Source organism: Heteronotia binoei, chromosome 5 (assembly GCF_032191835.1).
Source record: "Heteronotia binoei isolate CCM8104 ecotype False Entrance Well chromosome 5, APGP_CSIRO_Hbin_v1, whole genome shotgun sequence".
In the NCBI taxonomy this organism is placed as follows: Eukaryota; Metazoa; Chordata; class Lepidosauria; order Squamata; family Gekkonidae; genus Heteronotia; species Heteronotia binoei.
This window is the reverse complement of record NC_083227.1, coordinates 27808794-27834337: the sequence shown is the minus strand read 5'-3', so window position 1 is coordinate 27834337 and position 25544 is coordinate 27808794. Positions and strand designations below refer to the sequence as shown.

Below are 25544 nucleotides of genomic sequence, written 5' to 3'. Positions count from 1 at the left end.
GCCTCTTCATTGCTAACATTCTGGCACTGCTGTGAAGTTGAATTATTTCAAAGAGCCTTTTCAGGTCTGTAATTGTTTCCATTGGATGTATGATGTGATTGTTGAGTATATGTTTGCAGATTGGGTCACTAGTTCTGATCCTATTATGTACGGTTTATATAGCATCATAGCCTGCCTTGAGCTGCTGTGACAGAAAGGTGGGTTAAAAACACCTTAAATAAATGCTTGCTGGTCCCCAACACCTTGTAGCTTGGCATAGAGACAGAGCTTTCTCTGCTGAATGCCCACCTGCTTGGTTGTTCTGGGCCCCTTCACCCTCTATGTCCTATTGTTGGCTATCCAGAGGAACTGGTCAACCACTGAATGAGACAGGAGGCTGGACAAGATGTACTATTGGTCTGATCCAGCAGGGGCTTTCCTGTGTTCTTATGTAAAGATGCACAAAGACAATACACTGAGGAGTGGTAGAATTTTTCTTTTCTTTTTTTAAAGGTGGGAAATGTTCAGATAACAAATGTCTGAGATTCAGGATTGCCATGGAGTCTCTGTACAGTCTAAATGGGCCCTTTAAAGATTCAGCCTCCATAGTCACCTAGGAAAGAGCAGTTTTTGTGGTTAGTTTAGTCGTCTTTGTGATTTATTCTCAAAAGCTATTGCTTTAAATGGTTGATGAGGTCCTTCATAGTATCTGGCCCATTGTTTAGGAGAGGGTCTGTGTATCAGTGGAAGAGCATCTGCTTGGCATGCAGAAGGTCCACGGTTCAATCCCTGGCATCTCCAGTTAAAGAAGGAGGTGGTAGTGGGCAATGTGAAAGACCTCAGCCTGAGACCCTGGAAAGCTGCTGTCAATCTGAGTAGACAAGACTGATTTTGATGGACCAGTGGTCTGATTAAGTGTGTGCATAGGAGATTGAGAATTTACTAAGGACTGGCCAGGGTTCTGTCTTTCTTAGTTAGATAAATGCCGACTGGCTGTGAATTCTTGGTCCCGCAGGGAAATTGCCAGTTAACTCCCCTTCTTTTCACCTTTCAGGCGGCGAGCAGAAGTCTTTGTGCTCAGAAGCGAATTATTTGTGATAAGAAATAATATGGTGGAATTTCTTTCCAGAATATGGCGACCTTTGAGGAGGTGGCTGTGCATCTCTCCGATGGAGGACCAGCACTATCAGACTTGAACCAAAGCACGCTTTGCAGGAATGTGACAGCAAATGCTGGGAATGTGTCCTCTCATGGTATGGATCTCTTTGCTCTTATTCAATGTTTGACGGAGGTTTTTACTGTTACGGTCAGGATACCCCAGGTCAGTCTGCTGTGCCTACTGTTTAAGCTCGGACCCTGGTCCAACTGGCACCGTTTTACAAAAGACTACAAAAATCCAGTTTTGGGAAGATGTGACGCTTGCAGTCAGCTACTTACCATGCTTGAGATAACTGTTTTCGACAACTGCAGTTACTGCAAATTGTATTTAGAGCAATTAACAGACAGCTTTTATTGGTTTCTCACGCAAATGCTATAATATCTTTTTTGAGGTGCGGTGACCAGAATAAGTCAAATGCTGGCATGCTGGTTGCTGCCATTCTGATTTCTTTCTGCAAGCAGTGCTAGTTTGATACTTGTTTTCTAAGGCGATCCCACAGTTTTATGTCAGTCGTGACTGTTTTGGATCTGATAGCTGTATGTTTGGTTGTTCGAGTTACATTGTCATTTTTGTTACTGTTTTGAGTGTGCCTCTTTTATACTGTTTGTGCTCTAATAAAAGTTATTTTGGGAGGGACTTTTTGGGGGGAGCGGGGAGAGGTAGAATGCATCCCAGACAAACAAAATGGTCAATACTTACGAAGGCTGCCAAGAGCTCTAAGAATTCAGAAGGAGGCCTTCCAGTTAATTATGGCCATCCCCACCAGTTCATTCTCTAGGGTTGTGATCACACACACTAAATAAATTATGCACTTTCAATCCACTTTAAATGCACTTTCCAACTGGATTTTGACAGTTCACATAGCAAATGCCTGTTGGGAAGTGCTTTGGAAGTGGATTGAAAGTGCATTACTTAATGCAGGGCTGTTGAACTCATTTGTTATGAGGGCTGGATCTGACATAAAGGAGACCTTGTCGGGCCGGGCCATGTGTGCACCTATTTAAGATTAGCTAGCAGAGATATAAACTTTTTAAAGGACACAGATAAACATGACTAAATAATTTTTTTTAAAAAAACCCTTAGAACGTGCTTAAAACGTTAGCACTTTTTGGTCTTAAAAAGTGCTTGCTTTGTATTTCTCCCATGGGATCCAGGCAACTGGGCGAAGGAAGCTCTGGCTTATTCCCTCTTTCCCTAGGGGACCAAGAGGAGGAGGAGCTTCAACCAATGGAGAAAATCGAGCTTTTGCTCTCTAGCTCCTGTGTGATTGAGAAAGCTGAGATGCAAAAGGAAGCAAGAGAGAGAAAGAATGAAGCAAACAAGAGCCAGTTGCTCAGGGGCCTTATAGGAGCCCTCCGGGGGCCTGATTTGGCCCCCAGGCCACATGTTTGACACCCCTGGTTTAGTGTGTGTGGTCAAGGTGAATCTGGCAAAGTGAGCTTTGACTTAAGAAAGTTTATACCCTAGAAAATTCTGTTTGTCTCTAAGATGCTACAGGACTCAAAAAATTTTTCTCTAGGTGAAGGCTAGTTCTCTACAGCTATCAAAACTGTCTCGTTCCTATGGAAAGGTAGGAAATTAAACTGAGAGAGGGTGAGGAACCACAGTCTGATGCAGTAAATTCAGTTTGATCATAGGCTCTGTTTTTCTTCTCAACAGCATTCTTAATCACAATTCTTTCTTCCTTTATTCCAGCAACTCATAGACAAGACTGTGAGAACTCCAGCGTGCCACATGATGCTTCACTGGAATTGGTCAAAGTGAGAGGACAAGACAAGACCCTTGGGAATCAAGAGGAATTGAGAAAGCTGGAGGAAAGGCAAGCCCAAAACTGGAACATTGTTGACCATAGTGGTAATGTCCAGGGCATTGGGATATCAGTCCAACTGGAAAATCACAAGGAAGCAAGAATCGAATGCCTAGTATGCGGGAAGACATTCGGTTCTAAATCAAACCTTAATACACATTTCAGAATCCACACTGCAGAGAAACCGTATAAGTGTCTGGAGTGTGAAAAGAGCTTCAGTGATAGCCGCAGCCTTACTTTGCATCAAAGAATCCACACAGGAGAGAAACCCTATAAGTGTTTGGAGTGTGGAAAGAGCTTCAGCCGGAGCACAACTCTTTCTACACATCAAAGAATCCACAGAGGGGAGAAACCATATAAATGCCTGGAGTGTGGAAAGAGCTTCAGTGATAGCACCAGCCTAAGTTCCCATCAAAGAATCCACACAGGTGAGAAACCCTTTCACTGCTTAGTTTGTGGGAAAAGTTTTCCTTACAGTGCAAGTCTTACTACACATCAAAGAATTCATACAGGAGAAAAACCATATAAATGCCAAGAGTGTGGGAAAGGTTTCAGTGATAGCACAAGTCTTAGTAGACATCAAAGAATCCATACAGGAGAAAAACCGTATAAATGCCTGGAGTGTGGAAAAAGCTTCAGTGATAGCACAAATCTTCATTCGCATCAGAGAACTCACACAGGAGAGAAACCGTATAAATGCCTTGAGTGTGGAAAATGCTTTGCTTACAGTGCAACTCTCAGCAGACATCAAAGAATCCACACAGGAGAGAAGCCGTATAAATGCTTGGAGTGTGGAACCAGCTGCCGTGATAATGCTAGCCTTCGTTCACACCAGCGGATACACACAGGTGAAAAACCATACAAATGTCTAGAGTGTGGAAAGTGTTTTAGTCGGAGTGAACACCTTACTTCACATCAGAGAGTACATACAGGAGAGAAACCATACAAATGTCAGGAATGTGGAATGAGCTTCAGCCACAGCTCAGCTCTTACTTCACATCAGAGAAATCACTCTGGGGAGAAACCCTATAAATGCCAGGAATGTGGGAAGGGCTTCAGTCACAGTTCAGTCCTTACTTCACATCAGAGAAGCCACTCTGGGGACAAGCCATATAAATGCCTGGAGTGCGGAGAGAGTTTCAGTCACAGAACATACCTTAGTTCGCATGAAAGAATTCACAAGCCGGAGAAACTGTTTAAATGCTTGGAATGTGGAATGAGCTTTAGCCAGAGCCCAAGCTTCATTAGACATAAAAGAATCCACACAGGGGAGAAACCCTATAAATGCCTAGAGTGTGGAAAGAGCTTCAGTGTGAGCTCCAGCCTTACTTCCCATCGAAGAATGCACACTGGGGAGAAACCATTTAAATGCCTGGAGTGTGGAATGAGCTTTAGTCAGAACTCAAACCTTAATTTGCATCAGAGGATCCACTCAGGGGACAAGCCGTACAAATGCATCCAGTGTGGGAAAAGCTTCAGCAATAGTACCCGCCTCAATTCCCATGAAAGAATCCACACTGGGGAGAAACCTTTTAAATGCTTGGAATGTGGAAAGCGTTTCAGGTGGAGCAAAGTCCTTACTAGGCATCAAAGGATCCACACTGGAGAGAAACCTTTTAAGTGCCTGGAGTGTGGGAAAAGCTTCGGGAGAAGCACGGACCTGTCTTCACATCAGAGGTTCCATACTGGAGAGAAACCATATAAATGTCTAAAATGTGGAAAGAACTTCATGTGGAGCTCACATTTTACTGCCCATCGCCGAATGCATTCGGAGGAGACACCGTAATTTATTCGTTATGATTAAAAAAAAAATTGTAATACACAAGTTGTATAAATTACTAGCTAGGAGTAAGCTTCTGTGAGCACCCAGGCCTTACTAAATACTAGGAAACTCACTAACAGAGAAACTGTAAAAGTACTCCATCTGTATTGTGAAGGTTTTGTGATAAATCGGCTGTTGTGTTGTTTGTAATTTTTCTTTTATTTGCAAACCAGCTATAATGATGGGATGGCCTGTGTGAAGATGAAAAGAACACAGGTTAATGCTACCTTGGAGTTCAGTGAAAGACGAAAAAAGACAGACAGAGCAGTCATAGTCCCCAATTGTCCTATTCATCTAATATCTCAGAAGCTTGCCCTGTGTTGTCTTTCGAATTTGAAAGCAAAACATTTGGTTGCTGTGGGGGGGGAGGGGGGAGTAATTTATTCTGTGTGTGATAATCAGGGGTGGAATTCTAGCCGGAGCTCCTTTGCATATTAGGCCACACACCCCTGATGTAGCCAATCCTCCAAGAGCTTACAAAAAAGAGCCTTGTAAGCTCTTGGAGGATTGGCTACATCAGAGGTGTGTGGCCTAATATGCAAAGGAGCTCCGGCTAGAATTCTACCCGTGATGATAATCCCTATATGTTTCATCTATGATTGGTCAGGAGTCTTCTTTAAAAATACATAAATATAGACAGGTCTCAAGAATGATAGTTTTTTCTCTATGTCTTCTAGTTTTATTTCTCTCGTAAAATTAAAATTCACTCAAGAGCGATAGGCATGATGTCATTACACTCAAACTAAAATATTGTCCAACACTCTTATCACACAGTTGTAAAAAAACCAGGCACCATCAGGAGGTCCACCAGTGGGGCCAGGACGCTAAAAGGCCTCCCACTGTTGCCCCCCCAAAGCACCAAGAATACAGAGCATCACTGCCCCAGACAGAGTTCCATCAATACACTGTGACTAATAGCCATTGATAGACCTACTCCATATGTTTATCCAGTCCCCTCCTGAAGCTGTCTATGCTGGCAGCCACCACCACCTCCTGTGTCAGTGAACTCCGTGTGTTAATCACCCTTTGGATGAAGAAGTACTTCCTTTTATCAGTTCTAACCTGACTGCTCAGCAATTTCATTGAATGTCCACGAGTTTTTGTATTGTGAGAAAGGGAGAAAAGGACTTCTTTCTCTACCTTCTCTATCCCATGCATAATCTTGTAAACCTCTGTCATGTCACCCCTCAGTCGACGTTTCTCCAAACGAAACAGCCCCAAGCGTTTTAACCTTTCTTCATGGTCAGCTTTCAGTTTGTATGATTCCTCAGCGGTCATTAGTTTTGACTTCTTGATGTTCAGCTGTTATCCTGCTTTGGCACTTTCTTGCTTTAGCCATCAATAGTCATTTCCAGTCTTTGTTTTCTGCTGGTAACATGGTGTCATCTGCATCTCAAATTGTCACTGTTCCTTCTGCCAGTTTTCACTCCACATTCATCTAACTCTAATCCAGTTTTTCTTTTAGTATATTCTGCATGTGGATTGAAGAGATAGATAAAATACACACTTTTCTAACACCTTTAACCGTTGGAAAGCATTCTGTTTCTCCATATTTTGTCCTAACAGTAATCTCATGTTGCTTCTCACAGGGCCACACATACCCAGTTAATTATATTCCACTTATTTTGCTGTTTGTTATGATATGTAGTCCATCATAAGAAATCAGAAAGAAAAGAATGATAGACCCACCCAAGCTGGGAAATTATGAGTACAGGAGAATTTTTACCCTCATGAGGTGGGGCACCCTCCCTTCTGCAGTCTTGGAGGGCAGATATAACAAAACACCTTTTGAAGGTCGTACATGCCCCTGCTAAATTGAAGGGACAGAATCTTTAGTAGATGTCCTACGTGACTGCAAGGTGTACAACATTCACTGTGAAATCCTCCCTTTCCCCACAATCTTGCCTACCACTCTTAATTAAAAAATGCAACAACTGAAGGATCTTCTGAATGATAGGAACCCTATGGTTATACTCAAATTAGCTAAATTTGGCTGGCTTGCCACCCAGGTATTGTCTAAATGCACATATTTAAAAACAGTTTTTAAAAGAAGAAGAGATTAGATTTATACCCCACCCTTCACTACCCGAAGGTGTCTCAGAATGGCTTACAATTTTCGTTACCTTCCTCTCCCCACAGCAGACTGTGGTAGCTGAACAATGTGAGAAATGTAGCTGATAGGTTGATGTCCTAATAACCAGAAGCTTTTGCGTAGGGCCTAGGATACCCAGTTTAGTGTAGTGGGTTCTAATCTGGGAGAACCGGGTTTGATTCCTAACTCTGCCACATACATCTGCTGAGTGACCTCGAGTCACAGTTCTTGAACGAGCTCTCTCAGCCCCACCTACCTCACAGGGTATTTGTTGTGGGGACAGGAAGGAAAAGGAGATTGTAAGCCACTCTGAGACAACAACTGAAGGGTGGGGTATAAATCTATTCCTCCTCTTCCTCCCCTTCTTTTTCTTCTTCATCTTAATCATCATCTATAAATCCTCATTTTGAGAAAACACATTAACATAGAATGTTCTTAAACAAAAGGGACAGACTAGTCTCACAAATACACATAGGTTAAGAAGTGGGATATTGCTGACCTGTAGAATATCCTTGGCAGAAAGTTCCCAAAGAAGTTTAGCTTCAAAGAGAGCCAGTTTGGTGTAGTGGTTAAGTGTGCGGACTCTTATCTGGGAGAACCGGGTTTGATTCCCCGCTCCTCCACTTGCACCTGCTAGCATGGCCTTGGGTCAGCCATAGCTCTGGCAGAGGCTGTCCTTGAAAGGGCAGCTGCTGTGAGAGCCCTCTCCAGCCCCACCCACCTCACAGGGTGTCTGTTGTGGGGGAGGAAGGTAAAGGAGATTGTGAGCTGCTCTGAGACTCTTCCGAGTGGAGGGCGGGATATAAATCCAATATCTTCTTCATCTTCTTCTAATCTGGACATTGGGGTTTTTTTAAATCTCATGTGATCAGTAGCAAATCTAAACTTTCATATAACCCACCAGCCCTGAACGTTCATCCTCAAAATTTGTGAGGCAGGAGTTATAGATGATACATGCACTTGTCGTTCTTGAGACTTGGTTATATTTATATTTTACAGATGCCCTCTGACAAAGTGGAGAAACGTACTGATTTTCAAGTTGAATACATTATTTTTTACACTGCACTGATTGTTGTTTTGCTCCCCCTCCCCCCCGGAGAGCCAGTTTGGTGTAGTGGTTAAGTGCATGGACTCTTATCTGGGAGAACCGGGTTTGATTCCCCATTTCTCCACTTGCACCTGCTGGCATGGCCTTGGGTCAGCCATAGCCCTGGCAGAGGTTGTCCTTGAAAGGGCAGCTGCTGCGAGAGCCCTCTCCAGCCCACCCACCTCACAGGGTGTCTGTTGTGGAGGAGGAAGGTAAAGGAGATTGTGAGCCACTCTGAGACTCTTCGGAGTGGAGAGTGGGATATAACTCCAATATCATCATCATCTTAAAATTGGCATGGTGCTCTTTTCTTGTGTGTTCATGTCTTTGAAATGTACCTGCAGAATTACCTCCTGGAAAGGGGGTCCAACTAGAGGTTTGGTCTGAGAAGCTCGGTCTTTCTCAAGAAACTGCCTTTATTTGCACTTACCCTGTAGAATAAATTCCTTTTTTGCTCCTTTCCTGGTTTCTTGGGTGAAAGTAGCTTGGAGCCATTCTTTGTCAGAAGAGCTGACCAATGTTCCTTCTAAGCTGCAGAGTCTTGGAAGCAAAAATTCTAATTTGTGAGCTACTGGCATTAAAGTTGTGAGCTACTGCATATATTAGTGTGCTCTGGGGTTTTCCTTCCTGAGCTAAGACACAAATGTGTGAGCTGGAGGCTACAAATCTGTGAGCCAGCTCACACTGACTCAGCTTAGAGGGAACACTGGAGCTGACTACTTGATGCTTCCGTCCTTTGAAATCCTTTCCCCCATTTTTAAAGCAAAACAGAGGTTACTATTACGTGGCATGGTTCTAAATCAGATGGAAGTAAGGAGTGGTAAGAGAGAAAAGGAAACAGACTGAATTGTAAAAGGCGTCAGCATAGCTTATGAAGGATGAGACTCCCAGAGAAGGGGGGATCTAGATGGGTAGTCGTGTTTGTCTGTCTAGCAATAGAACAGAGCAAGAATAATAGAATCATACAGTTGGAAGGGACCTCCAGGGTCATCTAATCCAACCCCTTGCACAATGCAGGAAACACACACACACCTCCCCCTAAATTCACAGGATCTTCACTGCTGTCAGATGGTCATCTAGCCTCTGTTTAAAAACCTCCAAGGAAAGAGAGGAAACCTGTTCCACTGAGGAACCGCTCTAACGGTCAGGAAGTTCTTCCTAATGTTGAGCCGGAAACTGTTTTGATTTAATTTCAACTCATTAGTTCTGGCCCACGAGCACCTCAAAGACTAACCAAATTTGAGGCAGGGGGGTGAGCTTTTGTGAGTCACTGCAGGGGTGGGGCATTTTTGTTATAAAAACAACGGTGTCTGCTATCAGTTGTTAATCTAAAAAGTATACGTGATCTCCGTGTATTTCAGTAAGGAATCAAAGGTTACCAGTTCTCATTAAAGAGATGGTGACTTTGTTTGCTTTCTTGGTTCTCGTGGAATAAGCCATCTGAGCTAAAGTGCTGCCCATTTCTTTCTCCTGGTCTTCTGCGCTGGATGCTTCTTTGGACCTCCAGGTGTTTAGCATATTTAACTCTTGCCATTTTCATCCTGTGCAGTGATAAAGCTCGTTAGATGCTAAAATACATGTGCAAGTTGATAGTCCAGCAATGCAATCCCGAGCAGAGGAACATTCTGCTAAATCAGTGGAAGTCAGCAGGCTTAAACTCAGGGGTGGCCAAACTGAGGCTCTGGAGCCACATGCGGCTCTTCCACATGTGGCTCTTGAAGCCCCCACCACCCTGTCAGCTGGCTTGGAGAAGGCATGTCTCCCTTTAAATCACTTCTCCAAACCAAGCCAGCTGACAGCTTGGATAATGCATTTAAAGTTAAATTTCCTTTCTTTCCACCTCCCTCTCTCCCTTCCCCATCTATTTTCCTTCCTTCCTTCCTTGTCTTACAGCTCTCAAACATCTGACATTCATGTCTTGTGGCTCTCAAACATGACATTTCTTCTATGTAGCTCTTATGTTAAGCAAATTTGGCCATCCCGATATAGCTGCACTTAGGATTCCTCTGTCAATACATTCCTTTGTTAGCCCATAGTAGTGTATCCAATATCAAACCAATGTTACTTTTCAAACGGCATGTAAAGAGTTCCTAATTCCTTCTTGTTTGTCTGATGTGTTGGATAATAAGGACCTGTTACTTCAGGTAACCTTGAAGGTGTTAAAAATGATCATCATAGTCTTCTTGCCATTCTCCTTTAACTTTGTGACAACAGAAAAGTTGCGTCAGTCAATATATTGGCTTACAAAGTTGTAAGTGTATTTCCAAGTCTTTCCAAAGGTCTAGAAATATTGTGTACTTCCCTTTTCTGTGCCCATTTGACCACAAAGTTCACTGCTCACTCCATGGTCTAATAAAGGTTTACAATTTTGAGACAAAACAGTTCTCTTGGTCAACTGCCATTGTTTACATCCAAAATGGGGGAGGGGGTGCTCAGCAACCAACTCTGACTAGAACAGGGGTGGAATTCTAGCAGGAGCTCCTTTGCATATTAGGCCACACACCCCTGATGTAGCCAATCCCCCAAGAGCTTACAAGGCTCTTTTTTGTAAGCTCTTGGAGGATTGGCTACAACAGGGGTGTGTGGCCTAATATGCAAAGGAGCTCCTGCTAGAATTCCACTGCTGGACTGGAATGATTGTGCCAGAGTATAGGAGAAGTCCGGTCAGGTCTCAGAAGCTAAGTGGGGTCAGCCTTAACCAGTACTTGGATGCCCTGACCTGGAGAGCCCAGGCTAGCCAGATCTCGGAAGCTAAGCCGAGTTGACACTGGCTAATATTTGGAAGGAATTCCAGGGTTGTAGCACGGAGGCAGGCAATGTCAAGCCACTTCTGAAATGTCTCTTGCTTTAAAAAAGCACAAGTCTAGCTCACTGCCTAGTGGTGCATAATGCTAAAAGAGCTGGCTGCCAGACGATCTTAGGATTTCCAGGCCATACTACACGCAGTGCCGTACTATACTGGGGAAGGACGGTGGCTCAGTGGTAGAGCTTCTGCTTTGGTAAGCAGAAGGTCCCAGGTTCAATCCTCAGCATCTCCAACTCAAAAGGGTCCAGGCAAATAGGCGTGAAAAACCTCAGCTTGAGACCCTGGAGATCCGCTGCCAGTCTGAGTAGACAAGACTGACTTTGATGGACCGGGGGTCTGATTCAGTAGAAGGCAGCTTCATATGTTCATATGTTGATAACATAGTAGTAGTAGTAGTACTTGGATAGGAGTCCATCAAAGAAGTCCGATGATAGTACACATAGGCAGAGAATGGCAAACCACCTCTGTTCCTTGCCTTGAAAAGCATACAGAGTTGCTAGAACTGGCCAAAATTGCTTAAGATCCACACAGAATAAACATCAGGTGTTTGAGAGCCACAAGACATGAATGTCAGATGTTCGAGAGCCATAAGGCAGGCAGGCAGGCAGGCAGGCAGGAAAACATGGGGAGGGAGAGGTGGAAAGAAAGCTAACTTTAAGTGCATTCTCCAAGCCACTGGCTAGCAGCTTGGCTTGTAAAAGTGATTTAAAGAGAGAAACAAAGTAGGCCAAGTTGCGCCTTGAAGACCAACCAAGTTTTATTTGGAATGTAAGCATGCATACTTCTTCAGACAAGGGGATAGGGCTGAAATACATGTAGTTGGGGGGTTAAGAGTGTAAACTGATACAAAGGTTAGGATCACATGGCAAAATAGTGTAATAAATTGGAAGACCATTTGGTCTGGATAGCAATAAAAGATAATAAAAGTTGCCTGTTAATTACTGCTGCTGTGAGGCTAGGTAAAACAAAAGGATGTGCAAGTCTAGGTAAAACAAAAGGTCCTACAACGCGTTGGCTGACCCAAGGCCATTCCAGTAGGTGCAAGTGGAGGAGTGGAGAATCAACCCCGGTTCTCCCAGATAAGCGTCCCTGCACTTAGCTATTATGCTGGGACCTGAGGATCTCCCAGAATTACAGCACATGCACATCTCCAAACTACAGAGAAACATTCCTCTGGAGAAATAGATGCTTTGGAGGGTGGACTCTATGGCGTTGTATCCCACTGAGGTCCCTGCCCTACCCAGACACCATCTCCAAATCTCCAGGAATTTCCCAACCAAGATCTGGCAACCCTAACCACACACCCCCATCCCCTGCCCGTGATGGGGGCAGGAGGGCAGCCCTAAGGGTTAAAGAGAGAAAGTTGCAGTCCTAGAGAGGCGCGGGGGGGGGGGGGGGCGGAATCATGTGGAAAAGCTATATTTCCTGTTTCTCTCCCTCTCCCCAGTGCACAATATGATTCTGAGCGCTTCGGATTTCTGCCCAAATGGCTTGGACGGATCTGGTAAGCTCGAAGGGGCTGGGAGGGAAGATTGGGATGGAGGGCTGCAATGCAAGATACAAAGCAAGATCTCTCTCCCTCCTGCATTAGAGAGAGCCACATGTCCTCTTTGTGCAGAAGTCCCTGCAAACGTATGAGTGTGGAATCTGAACCTGGCACCTTTGGAGGCTGACTCAAACGGTTTCAGGTTCCAATAGAGACGTGTTTAGGAAGGAGAAGCAGCGGGGTATGTGTGTGTGTTGTGGGGGAGAAGGATGGAACAAATGCAAGAAGGGGGAAAGGAGCGGGAAGCTAAGGGGTCCAGTGGCATCTTTATGACTGACAAATTGTCTTGTGGCATAAGCTTTTGAGAAACACAGCGCTCTGCGTCTGATGAAGAGAGGTGTGTTTCTCGGTTTTACCAGTTTTCAGTGTTAACAATTTTATTAGTATTATACAAGGACAAATAGGATAAAGGAAAAAGGGGTATGGAGGGGGGAAAGCACAAAACAAAAAACAATTAAATCCAAAATATCATTTCTCCTGTTACTATTATTATCCAATAACAGTTCTCCATCTCACATTTAATAAACCCTGTGATCTACCTACAACAATTTTATACTCAGTTCTCTACTTCATAGCGAATTTCTTATAGTTTTCCACCCATAAATAAAAAGGTAACCATATTTCTTTCAAAAAAAGTTTTTTGCTGTCTTCTCTCAGTAAGTCTGACAGTACATCCGTTTCAAAGATTTTCACAATCACTTCTGTTTCTGTTGATATTTCTGTTTTCTTCCAAGATTTAGCATATTGGATTCTTGCAGCAGTTGCTAAGTGTATGCATATATATGTTTTACATTGTTGTCCTTTATATCTGGCATTACATTTAATAAAAGCAGTTCTCTGCTAATTTTCTGAATTATTTCATATACCATACACCAATACTTCTTGGCTTTCCTACAGGACCACCACATATGATAGAAAGTTCCCTCCTTACATTTACATTTCCGACAAGAATCAGAAACCCCCTTAAACATTCTGTTTCTTGAAAGCTTATGCTACAACAAAAACTGTTAGTCTTAAAATGTGCTGCTGCCAGACTCTGCTGTTTTGCAGACTAACACTAACTTCTCAGGAGCTAAGGGGGAGATTTGAGGTGGGAGAGCGGACCCAGGAGGGAGGAGCTGGGTACTGGGAAATTTCTGATGGGGAGGAAGACAGAGGTTGGAGTGGGGCTGAGAGGAGATTAGGAGTGGGGGAGCAGACTCAGAGGGGGGAGGAGTGGGGGGCTGAAGGAGATTCTGGATGGGGAAGGAGGCTGCAGATGCAGGAGGGGAAAGGAGTGGGGGTTGAGGGGCCATTTGGGGTGGGAGGAGGAAAGAGCAGATGCAAGAGGGGGATAGTGGTGGGGGGATGAGAGGGAGATCTGGGGCAAGGGGAGAAGGTAGGTGGGGAAAGGGAGATTTTAGATGGGGAGAGGAAGGAGCCAGATGCAGGAGGGGAAAAGGAAGGGAGGAGCTGAGGGGAAATCAGGGACACGAGGAAGGGGCAGATAGAACAAGGGGAAGGGGTGGAGGCTGAGAGAGAGATATATGGGGTAGGGGAGAAGGAGGAAGAAGATGCAGCAGGGGACATGAACAATGGCCAAGAGGAAGAATTGGGGTGGAAATAGGGTCATGAGATGCCAGAGATCTCACTTGCCCTTGAGGGAAGGACAGCGGCAGGGGGTGGGTTGATCTCTGGCCTCCATTGCAGGCCTGGCCTTCCTTGCCTTGCTTGGCTAGGCGCACTTGCCCTCCAGGGAAGGGCGGGGGGTGGGGGATGATCTCTGGCCTCTGTTGCAGGCCCGGCCTGGTTTGCCTTGCTTGGTTGGGTGCAGTTGTCCTCCAGGGAAGGGCAGTGGGGGTGTGATCTGCAGCCTTCATTGCAGGCCAGGCCCGGCCTGTTGCACTTGCCCTTGGGGGAGGAGTGCTTCTGTGCTGAAGGCAAGTGCATTTGGCCGCCACAGCAGGACAAGGCTGGGGCCTGCTTTGTCAAGCGGGCATTGGCAGAGGCAGCATTGGGGGGGCATCTTCAGCCTGCACCTTGCCAAGCGAGCAGACATCTCAGGGGGAGGTCTTTCACCTTTCTAGTGGGGGGGCCCAGGAGAGTTCCCCAAGGCCTGCCCTGCCATCCTGGGCTACTGGGTGAGTGGGAGTCTTCTGTTGGAGGGGGTGGGGGATTCTATATTTCCCACCCCCCTCTCTCTCTCTCTCTCAGCAAAGGAGCCAATCTTTGGGTCTTTCCTGGAGATTTCCCCACAAATCAGGTCAGTTCCCCAGGGGAGAAGACTGAGGGCTTTCCCCTCACACACTTTTTGGAGGAAGTAGGCTGCTCTTTCTCTCCAAGAGATAGGTCTCTTTCCCCTGCACCATAGGAGGCAGTCTCCAGGACTTTCCTGGAGAGTTCCTCACAAATCAGGTTCATTTCCCCAGGAGAGAGAATGGGGGGGCTTTCCCCCCCTTTATTGAGGAAATAGGCTGCCTTTTTCTCCAAGAGATAGGATGGGAAAGGCATATAGTGCCCTTCAGCATGGGGTACCCAGAGCATACAAGATAGCTGTTGATGCAATGTCAAATGGTAAAGCAGAAACAATAAAAGGAGCATGGGGGGAAAAATCCCTGTGATGATCAGTATGAGAAAAAGGCAGACTAAAAAAGCCCAGTCTTGTTGCTGGAAAAATAAAATTACAGAAACAAGAATAAAATCAATGTAAGACCTTTTACTAGACCAATCAAATTAGTGCAAAATAAAATTAACCATGACAGAAAAATTGTGTAAGCCAGAAGGAAGTGGCAAGTCCCAGTCACTACTAAAAAAAACTGTCCAGAAAAGGGTTGGTTTCAAGAGCTGTTGCAAACTTAGCAGCCAGATAATTTCCCTGTGTGTGGAGTGCAGACTGAGAAGCCTCTCTCCCCTCCTTTCTCTCACCTCCCCTTCCTTTCTCTATCTCTCCCTGTCATCTCTCCCCCCATCTCTCTTTCCCCCAAAAGTAACTTGACAGGCCATGCATGCCCTCTAATAAATGTTTGTGATATTGAAATCATTTAATACCTTTACTGTTTTCTTTGTGCTTTTGCCAGCTCTGAGTTGGGAAATACTTGGAGATTTTGGGGTAGAGACTGAGCGGTGGACGTTGCCTTCTGACACACTTCCGGTGATGTCCGAGGGTGCAACAAATGCAAATAAGTTATGCTAATTAGTTCCTGGAAAGCTTTTTCTACAAAATGACCCCTTCTGCTGGCAGTACAAAGAAATGATTTCTTCTTCTTCTAGGGGAAGGTATCCTTTGAAGAGGTGGCTTTGTATTTCACCCAGGGAGAATGGGTGCTCCTGGATCCAAGCCAAAGAGCTCTCTACAAGGAAGTCATGCTGGAGAATTTTGGGAATGTGGCCTCTCTGGGTAAGGATCCTTTTCTCTGTGCCCCCCCCCCCCCATTCTGAGGAGTGACCATGGATATTTTACAGTTCACTGAAAGGAAGTAACTGTTGAGGACAATTGTGGTCAGGCAAATTGACTATGATCTGCCACCCTGTACACAGATGTGGCAAGGGTTTGTGGTTGTCCTTGCTGGGGAGATGGGAGCCCTTGCCTAGCAGTCCTGTTCCTGGACCTGGGACACATGAGCAGGCATCAGAAGAGCTTGGTGTCAAGTGATGCTTCTTTTGGAGAGGGTGAAATGGCCTAAGCAGGTATTTTTCTCCTAAAAGCATAAGAGCCCTGCTGGATCAAACCAATAGTCCATCTAACCCAGCCTCTTGTCTCACATAGTGCTCAGCCAGTTCCTGTGGAGGGCCAACAACAGGGCATAGAGGCTTACACATTTCCCTGATGTTGCCTCCTCGCCAGGGGTGGAGAGCCAGTTTGGTGTAGTGGTTAAGCGTGCGGAGTCTTATCTGGAAGAACCGGGTTTGATTCCCCACTCCTCCACTTGCACCTGCTGGCATGGTCTTGGGTCAGCCATAGCTATCGCAGGACTTGTCCTTGAAAGGGCAGCTTCTGTGAGAGCCCTCTCAGCCCCACCCACCTCACAGGGTGTCTGTTGTGGGGGGAGAAGACATAGGAGACTGTAAGCCACTCTGAGTCTCTGATTCAGGGAGAAGAGAAGGGCGGGGTATAAATTTGCAATTCTTCTTCTTCTAGCAGGAGCTGATTTGTATATTAGGTCACACCTGCGATGTGGCCAACCCTCCATCTTTTTTGTAAGCCCTTGGAGGATTGGCTACATCAAGGGGGTGTGGCCTAATATGCAAATAATTCCGCCCCTGTTCCTCGCTCTGGGCTTCAGAGGATTAGTACCATGACTAGTAGCTATGGACAGATTTTTCCTTCATGAATCTATCTAGTCCCCTTATGAAGGTGATTATTCCTGTGGCCATCACTACATCCTCTGGCAGCAAATTCCACATTTTAATCACTCTCTGTGTAAAGTAGTATTTCCTGTTGTCCATCTCAAATCTGCTGCCCATCAATTTCATTGGATGCTCTCGAGTTCTAGTCTTTTGGGAGAAGGAGAAAAAGTTCTCTTCAGTTGCGAATCTCCTGCATTGTGAGACTAGATGACCCTGGAGGTCCCTTCCAACTCTGTGATTCTATGAGTCAAGACCTGAATATTTATCTATGTGGCAGAGCCATAATTGTGCTTTTGTTTTGCTCTGGAAAAGGACCTGTGATTGCCAAACCTGACCTCATATCCTGGCTAGAGGAAGAGGAAAAGCTACTTGTCCATGGCTGTGATAAAGAGGAAGGATTGGCAGGTAGGTCTGTCATGCAGCTCATGGTGTCTGTGAGCTCTGGGTTCTTTTCAAGGGTCTGTGGGTTTCCCTGGTCAAGTTTTAGTTGTTCAGATTAGTCTGACATGAAATTCTGCCTCAAATGTTAGTTGTGTCTTTGTGGGGAAATGGTCCTGCCAGCTGCATTTTAACCCAAATGGGAGTGGGAAGGCTGTTTGGCCGTCCTGAATCTCTGTCCAGCCAGGATCCCCATTCTCTGTTCCCCAGCTGTTCTCTCTCCCCATGGTACCACCACCATCACTTGATTATGTGTGACAACCTAAATTCAGTTGTTATACTGCCTGAGTCCTCACGTCTCTCTGGTCATTGATAGAAGATGTTCTGTTAAGAAGGAAGACACAGGGGGTGGGAGGATGATCTGGGCCCTCCCAGACTGACCCCATACCAGAGTGGTGGCAGCAAGTAGAGGCCTTCCCTGGTCCCCTACTGTGTGACAATATCTCTGAGAGCATCAGATATGAATGATCTCTCAACTTGGTTTAATGAGCTTTGTGATCCACTCCATTTGGCCAATTGTAATATTCCAGTCCTGCTTTACACTGGACTTGCTCTCAGACAAGTGTTGGTCAGCAGAAATCATTCATATGTAGGTTGAACAAAAAGGGGGCCACAAGCATGGACTTACTGAACCCTGTCTGCCTAAAAGGAAATGTGTGTATTCTGTGGGGTCCCAGAAACAGGAGGTTTCTACGAGGCATCTTTTCAGTACATGACAGGTCAGAATGGTAGATTTAATGTAATGTAGATTTAATGTAGAAAAAGCCCAGCAGGAATTCATTTTGCATATTAGGCCACACCCCCTGACATCACCATTGTTTCACACAGGGCTTTTTTGGTAGAAAAAGCCCAGCAGTTTATTTGCATATTAGACCACACCCCCCTGATGCCAAGCCAGCCAGAACTGTGTTCCTGTGCGTTCCTGCTCAAAAAAAGCCCTGCCTTTCCCCCATTCTCGCTTTCCTCAAGATGGTCATTCTTGCTTAATTTCTAAAATGAAAGGTGCTAAGCTCAAGCCTGATCTTAACAGAAAGACAAAATAGAATGTGGGCTATGTTAAACTTCCCAAATCACCTATCCCTGGGTAGAAACTCCTGGCTTTCTGTTCTACCTTTCCCCTACATTAGAGAAGAATCTCTCTGCTAATAACAGTTACAGGGGGGGAAAAAAAACTATTCCCCTGTCACTGATGTTAACTACTGATCAATCAATATGATCTCTTATGCCACAGGATCAGGTTCTCCACAAGTCTGTTAGTGTGTCTAGACCAATGGTCCCCAACCTTTATGGCACCAGGGACCGGCAACGCAGCTCTCCCCTCTGTCGCCCCCCCAATCAGAGCGTGCCTTGGCACCACTCCCTGCCAGAGTGTGCCTCGGCGCTGCCCCCCACAATCACAGCGCTCTGCGTCTCAGCCCCACTGGCTGTGACACAGCATGCATCTTATCTTTCTTCAAGGAATGTGCTGGAGGATGCTTCTTCCCCCTCCTTCCTAGAACCGGAAGGGAGGGGGAGCCAAGCATCCTCCAGCGCGTTCTTTGAAGAAGGATAAGATGCATGCCGCATCACAGCTGATGGGGCAGAAATGCGGCACACTCTGATCATGCCGGGGGCGGGGGGAGGCAGAGCAGAAAGGACGGGAAGGGAGGGGGGCAGCGGGGGGGGGCAGTGACAGCCTCCCTGAAGCCCGTGGTCCGGTACCGGTTTGCGGACTGGGGGTTGGGGACCCCTGGTCTAGGCAACAAGACTGAATCCTCTGATTTCAGAATCCCTTATTTCTGAGTATTACCAGGTTCCTCTTTGTTTCAGCAGAAGGTGTGTGCAAGACAATGGATGAAAGGAAGGTGATGGAGGAAGAAGATACATATTCAGATGTTAAAAAGAATGCTGAATATTGCAATTCATTGAGGAGGGAGGATGGAAAACAGCTGCTTAAAGCGAGAAATAATTTCAGTCCTCTAAAGGATGATGACAGTTGTGAAATTCCAGTACTACAAACAATATATAATAGAAATGAGGAAATTGCAAGTGGAGAAAGAATTTTTGAAAAATCGGACATTATTATGCATTGGAATGCCCATAACAGAAAGAAAATATTTACATACCTGAAGTATGGAAAAAACTTCCCTCAGAGTAGAAACCTTACTTCCCATCACACAGGGGAGAAAAAATACAAATGTCAGGAGTGTGGGAAAAACTTCAGTCTGAGTTGGCACCTTAATTCACATCAAAGGATTCACACAGGTGAGAAACCTTATAAATGCTTGGAGTGTGGGAAAAGCTTCAGCCAGAGTGGAAACCTTGCTTCCCATCAAAGAATTCACACAGGGGAGAAAAAATATAAATGCCCAGAATGTGGCAAAACCTTCAGTCAAAATGCACACCTTATTTCCCATCAAAGAATTCACACAGGGGAGAAACCATATAAATGCATGGACTGTGGAAAAGCCTTCAGTCAGAGTGGAAATCTTACTTTACATCAAAGAACCCACACAAAGGAAAAACCCTATAAATGCCTGGAGTGTGGAAAAAGTTTTAGTCACAGTGGAAGCCTTACTTCACATCAAAGAACTCACACGGGAGAAAAACCCTATAAATGCCTGGAGTGTGGGAAAAAATTCAGTAATAGCAGACACCTTACTTCCCACCAAAGAATTCATACAGGGGAGAAAAAGTATCAATGCTTGGAGTGTGGAAAAAGGTTTGGCCAGAGTGGAAGCCTTACTTCCCATCAAAGAATTCACACAGGGGAGAAACCATATAAATGCATGGAGTGTGGAAAAGCCTTCAGTCAGATTACACACCTTACTTCCCATTACAGAATTCATACAGGGGAGAAACCATATAAATGCCTAACTTGTGAGAAAAGCTTCAGTAACAGTGGCTACCTTACTTCCCATCAACAAATTCACAGTGGGAAGAAACCATATAAATGCCTTGAGTGTGGAAAAGTCTTTGGAAGGAGAGACAGCCTAATTTCCCATCAAAGAACTCACACAGGGGAGAAAAAATATAAATGCCTTGAGTGTGGGAAAAGTTTTGGACAGAGTGGAAGCCTTATTTCCCATCAAAGAATCCATACAGGGGAAAAACCATATAAATGCCCGGAATGTGGAAAAACCTTCAGTAATAGTGGAAACTTTACTTCTCATCAAAGAATTCATACAAGAGAGAAACCATATAAATGCCTGGAGTGTGGAAAAACTTTCAGTAACAGCAGATGCCTCACTTCCCATCAAAGAATTCACATTGGGGATAAACCATATAAATGCCTCGTGTGTAGAAATACCTTCAGTAACAGTGGAACGCTTACTTCCCATCAAAGAATTCACACAGGAGAGAAACCATATAAATGCCCAGAGTGTGGGAAATGCTTCAGTCAAAGTGGAACCCTTCTTTACCATCAAAGAATTCACACAGGGGAAAAACCATATAAATGCCTAGAGTGTGGGAAAGGTTTTAGTAACAGTGGATGCCTTACTTGCCATCAAAGAATTCACACAGGGGAGAAACCATATAAATGTGTGGAATGTGAGAAAAGTTTCAGTAAGAGTGGAAATCTTACTTCCCATCAAAGAATTCACACAGGGGAGAAACCGTATAAATGCCTCCAGTGTGGGAAAAGCTTCAGTCAGAGTGGAAACCTTGCTTCACATCAGCGAACTCACAGGGGAGAAAAACAAATAAATGCCTAGTGTGTGGCTAGACACTGCCTCAAAATGAATTGGATTAAAAAGTTAGAAAGCAATGCAATAAAAGAGAAGAAAACATACACTGCAGCTGTGAGTTGTGATGTAATGCACGTGTCCCCTATCAGAGATAATGTGTTTTTTCTTCCTGTTCTTCAATTCCAGCCCAACTAGGAATTGTTGGATTTAGGCTTAGATGGTGTTATATTTTGTGAGTTCCCCCGCTGATCAAAAATAGAGATTTGTTTGGCTAGGTATCCTTATGATTCAATTTAAATATTTTTATCTTCCAAATGTTCCTTTATTTTGTAACAGTCTTACTGATTTACCGAATAGCTCTGTTGTAATCCACCTGAGTGAAAAAGCTGAGTGAAAAAGCTGGACTATAAACGAAGATAAATAAGTTAAAAATTTTCAGAGATTAAAAACAGAACCCTATTGTTTTTATGAAACGCCCTCTTAAACTATTTCATTTAATGCATTTTCCGGAAGGATATAATTGTCAGAGCCTTCCTGAAAAAAGAAAAGAACTCCTGCCATATGGGAGCCCCAAGAGAGACTCCTTCGGTGGGTAGTTCTTGACCTCATCCAGGGGTGAAATTCTAGCAGGAGTGCCTTTGCATATTAGGCCACACACCCCTGATGTAGCCAATCCTCCAAGAGCTTACAAGGCTCTTTTTGGTAAGCATTTGGAGGATTGGCTACATCAGGGGTGTGTGGCCTAATATGCAAATGAGCTCCTGCTAGAATTCCACCCCTGACCTCATCCATTTTGCCTTGATGCAGTGAGTGAAGCTGTCTCTGCAGTGTGTATCAACAGAGGAATCCCTGTAGTGGTGTGAATGAAAGTGTTGGTAATAATTATCACCTCAAATTGAACCTAAAAACCATGGGGTGACCACAGAATAGGTGCAATATACATATCATGCCTCACTCCTGAGAGTCATCTGACTTCAAGGGTGAACCCAAGTAGAGTGTAATGCAGTAGTCTAACTGTTATGTCACTTTATTCATGTATTCATGCGGCCAGATTGACTGACCAAGTCAAGGTGTGCCTAAAAACAGGCCGAAATATGGATAACTTGAGTGTGATTAATACTTTCAGGACTTTTTTTGTAGCAGGAACTCCTTTGCATATTAGGCCACACACCCCTGATGTAGCCAATCCTCCTGGAGCTCACAGTAGGCCCTGTAAGAAGAGCCTTGTAAGCTCTTGGAGGATTGGCTACATCAGGGGTGTGTGGCCTAATATGCAAAGGAGTTCCTGCTGCAAAAAAGCCCTGCTTTCCATGGTTGCACTGTTAGGCATAAGATGCTCCAAGCCTCACACAAGGCGAGTGTGGCGGGTGATTAGATCCAGGCTGCAGAAGGCAGTAGAACTTTTTTTCAAGCAGTGAGATCAGGAGAGGACTATCTGGTCAGCACTCAAAATGAACACAAATAAAAGCTTTATTCACACAAATGCCTCCTGGTGAGTTAGCCAAACCCCAACAGAAGTGCTTTTGACATCTCAGGACAGAGAGTCTGTTGGCAGGGAAAATAATTTTCCCCACCTTCCTGCCCCTTTGTCATATCACATCATTACTCCAGGTTGTTCGGAGCAAAACAAAAGCACAATTATGGCTCTTCCACATGTATAAATATTCAGCAAGTCTTAACTCACAGAATCACAGAGTTGGAAGGGACCTCCAGGGTCATCTAGTCCCACAATGCAGGAAATTCACAACTAAAGAGAACCTTTTCTCCTTCTCCCAAAAGCCTAGAACTCGAGAGCATCCAGTGAAGCCGATGGGCAGCAGATTCGAGATGGACAAAAAGAAATACTATTTTACAAAGAGAATGATTAAAATGTGGAATTTGCTGCCAGAGGATGTAGTGACGTCCACAGGAATAATCACCTTCAAAAGGGGATTAGATAGATTCACGGAGAAATCTGTCCATACCTCACCCCTCACTCAGAGTCTCAGAATGGCTTACGATCTCCTTCCTCTCCCCACAGCAAACACCCTGTGAGGTCAGGCTGAGAGAGCTGCTCTTGAGAGAACAGCTGTGTGAGAAGTGCAGCTTGCCCAAGTCACACCAGCAGCTGCATGTAGAGGAGTGGGGAATCAAACCCAGTTCTCCCAGATTAGAGTTCATGCATTTAACCACTTAACACCAAACATGGCATAGGCCTTACATATAATCCACTGTGAGTGTTCCTCTGCATCCTATTCTAAGGGACCAACTTGTAGTCATACAATAAATATATATATGGACTTAACTCCAGTCATGTTTACAAGAACCCTCACACCATGTTGCGAATCCAGTTCCGTCAAGGCTTGAATAAGTTTCATTCAGTCTATTCCATTGTAATCGACAGAAAAGAACTGCCATATGGGATCCCCAAGAGAGACTCCTTCGATGGGTAGTTCTTGACCTCATCCAGAGGTGGAATTCTAGCAGGAGCGCCTTTGCATATTACGCCACACACCCCTGAGGTAGCCAATCCTGGAGCTTACAAGGCTCTTTTTGGTAAGCTCTTGGAGGATTGGCTACATCAGGGGTGTGCGGCCTAATATGCAAAGGAGCTCCTGCTAGAATTCCACCCCTGACCTCATCCATTTTGCCTTGCTGCAGTGAGTGAAGCTGTCTCCGCAGTGTGTATCAAGAGAGGAAGCCCTGTAGTGATGTGAATGAGATAGTTGGCAATAACTAGCACCTCAAATTGAACCTGAAAACCATGGAGTGACCACAGAATAAGTGCAATATGCATATCATGCCTCGCTCCTGAGAGTCATCTGACTTCAAGGGCGAACCCAAGTAGAGTGTAATACAGTAGTCTAACTGCTAGGTCACTGTGGCGTGTATTCATGTGGCCAGATTGACTGACCAAGCCAAGGTATGCTTAAAAGCAGGCTGAAATACGGATAACTTGAGTGTGATTTAATACTTTCAGGGCAAAAATCATTCCTTTGTGTAAACTTCCCCAAATAGCTGAGAACTTTGAAGGGTTTTATTTTGAGCTGCTAGAGTGGAATCTTCAACTAGGCCTCAGCTACAGAGTATTTTGGAGCGCCTTGCTTTTAACTAAACAGGTTGGGTTGGTAGGGAGGAATGGTTTTAGGTAGCCATTTGCTACTGGGCCTTTTGAATTAATTTACAGTGTGTTTTGTCTTTTTCTTGCCACTGTATCTGCTCTGAACCATACAGGCTGCATTATATTCACTGTGTGTGCTGCTATTTTTCTAGTAAGAGGCGTTGCGATTTTTTACACTCCTTGGTTCTAATCTGTTAATGGCTCATATTGCCTGAACTGTGTGTTGTTCTTCAATAAACTGTAATTTGTTTCAGTTAAATGACTGCCTCTGGTGCTGTTTCAGCATGGCCCACTGGGCAAAATGGGAACCCAGTTTACACATATCAAGCACCCTTGTCCCTCAGACTCTGCAATGTCTGTTCTGATTGGCCATGGTTCTTCATAGAAAGACTTCTTTGGCTGACAGAGGCCTTTTCCCAGCATCTACTACAGGATCATTGGAGAGGCCACAGACTCAGTCTGGGATCTTTTGCTTACAAAGCCTTTTTCATTTTATTCTCACAACGACCATGAGAGGCAGGTTAGACTGAGAGTGTACGACTGGCCCTAAGGTCACCCAACAAGCTTACCTGACAGCATTGGGATTTGAACCTGGGTCTCTCAGATCCTAGCTCAACATTCTAACCCCTATAACCATATTCTGGTTGTGATAATATCATTTTCCTTTTATTTATCTCTGTCACATTTTTATCCTGACCTTCCTCCAGGGAACTGAAGGTAGTGTGCATGGTTCTCTTTTTAGGATCGCCAACCTCTAGGTAGAACTTAGAGTTCTCCTGGAATTGCAATTGATTTCTATGCCACAGAAATCAGTTCCCCTGGAGAGCATAGTAGCTATGGAAGATGGATTCCATGCCAATCTATCCTGCTAAGATTCATTCCTCCCAAAGCCCCACCCTCCTCAGGATTCATTTAAAGTTGTTTTCTTTCCACCTCTCCCTCCCTTCTCTCAAACATCAAACCCGGTTCTCCCAGATAAGAGTATGCAAACTTAACCACTACACCAAACTGGCTCTCAACAGGGCTCTCAACAGCTTACATCAACAGGGAAGAGAAGAGGCATCAGCTATCTGATTGCTACAGCACTCTATTTCTCCTACGGGATCCAGGATATAGGGAGAAGGAAGCAGATGACAGCCAGTTGCTCGGGGGCTTGATAGGAGCCCTCCGGGGGCCATGTTTGACACCCCTGCCTTAAGGGATCTGGGTGTGAGGGGTAACTGATATGTCCAGCCCAGGGGGGCATGTCCCGGGGATTACCCTCATGCCCAGGTGGCAGGGGAGACCACCTCTGGGCTTTCACCCTAGGGCAGGGGTGGCCAATGCTAGCTCTCCAGATTTCTTTTTGCTTACAACTCCCATCAGCCCCAACCAGCATGGCCAATGGCTGGGGCTGATGGGAGTTGTAGGCAAAAAAATCCAGAGAGCTACCGTTGGCCACCCCTGCCCTAGTGGGAATCCCAAACCTCCCATCCCAAGGTTACCAGCTGATCAGCTACTGGCAGGCAGGTCAATTGATGTGTGGGATCCCCACCCCATGCTGTGCTGAGGCTTCCTCAGCTGTAACCCATAAAGTTGTGGCCATTTTTATTCTACTTTCTGTGAAAGTGGTGGGCTCATGTGCAGTGTTCCCTCTAAGCTTCCTTAAAGATGGAGGCTTCCTTAAAGATGGAGGCTCAGATAGCAGCCGCTGCCAAGTCCGCGTTTTTTCACC

General features: G+C 45.0%; 1 protein-coding gene across 5 annotated transcripts in view; it reads left to right on the top strand.

The window, feature by feature from the left end:
• Positions 1–21008, top strand: part of LOC132571256 (zinc finger protein 883-like) — an 82591-nt gene extending 61583 nt beyond the window's left edge. Inside the window, exons 1-4 of one of the 5 annotated variants that reach the window (XM_060238002.1) lie at positions 12140–12256; positions 15548–15674; positions 16937–17029; positions 18875–21008. In XM_060238002.1, the coding sequence (XP_060093985.1) occupies positions 12239–12256; positions 15548–15674; positions 16937–17029; positions 18875–20757 (2121 nt within the window). In that variant the 5' untranslated portion in view covers positions 12140–12238 and the 3' untranslated portion in view covers positions 20758–21008. Of the gene's footprint in view, positions 1–1108; positions 1233–2833; positions 4918–12139; positions 12257–15547; positions 15675–16936; positions 17030–18871 lie in introns of those variants that run through there. The other 4 variants (XM_060238001.1, XM_060238005.1, XM_060238004.1 and 1 more) reach the window with 4 other exon arrangements.
• The last annotated feature ends 4536 nt before the right edge of the window (positions 21009–25544 follow it).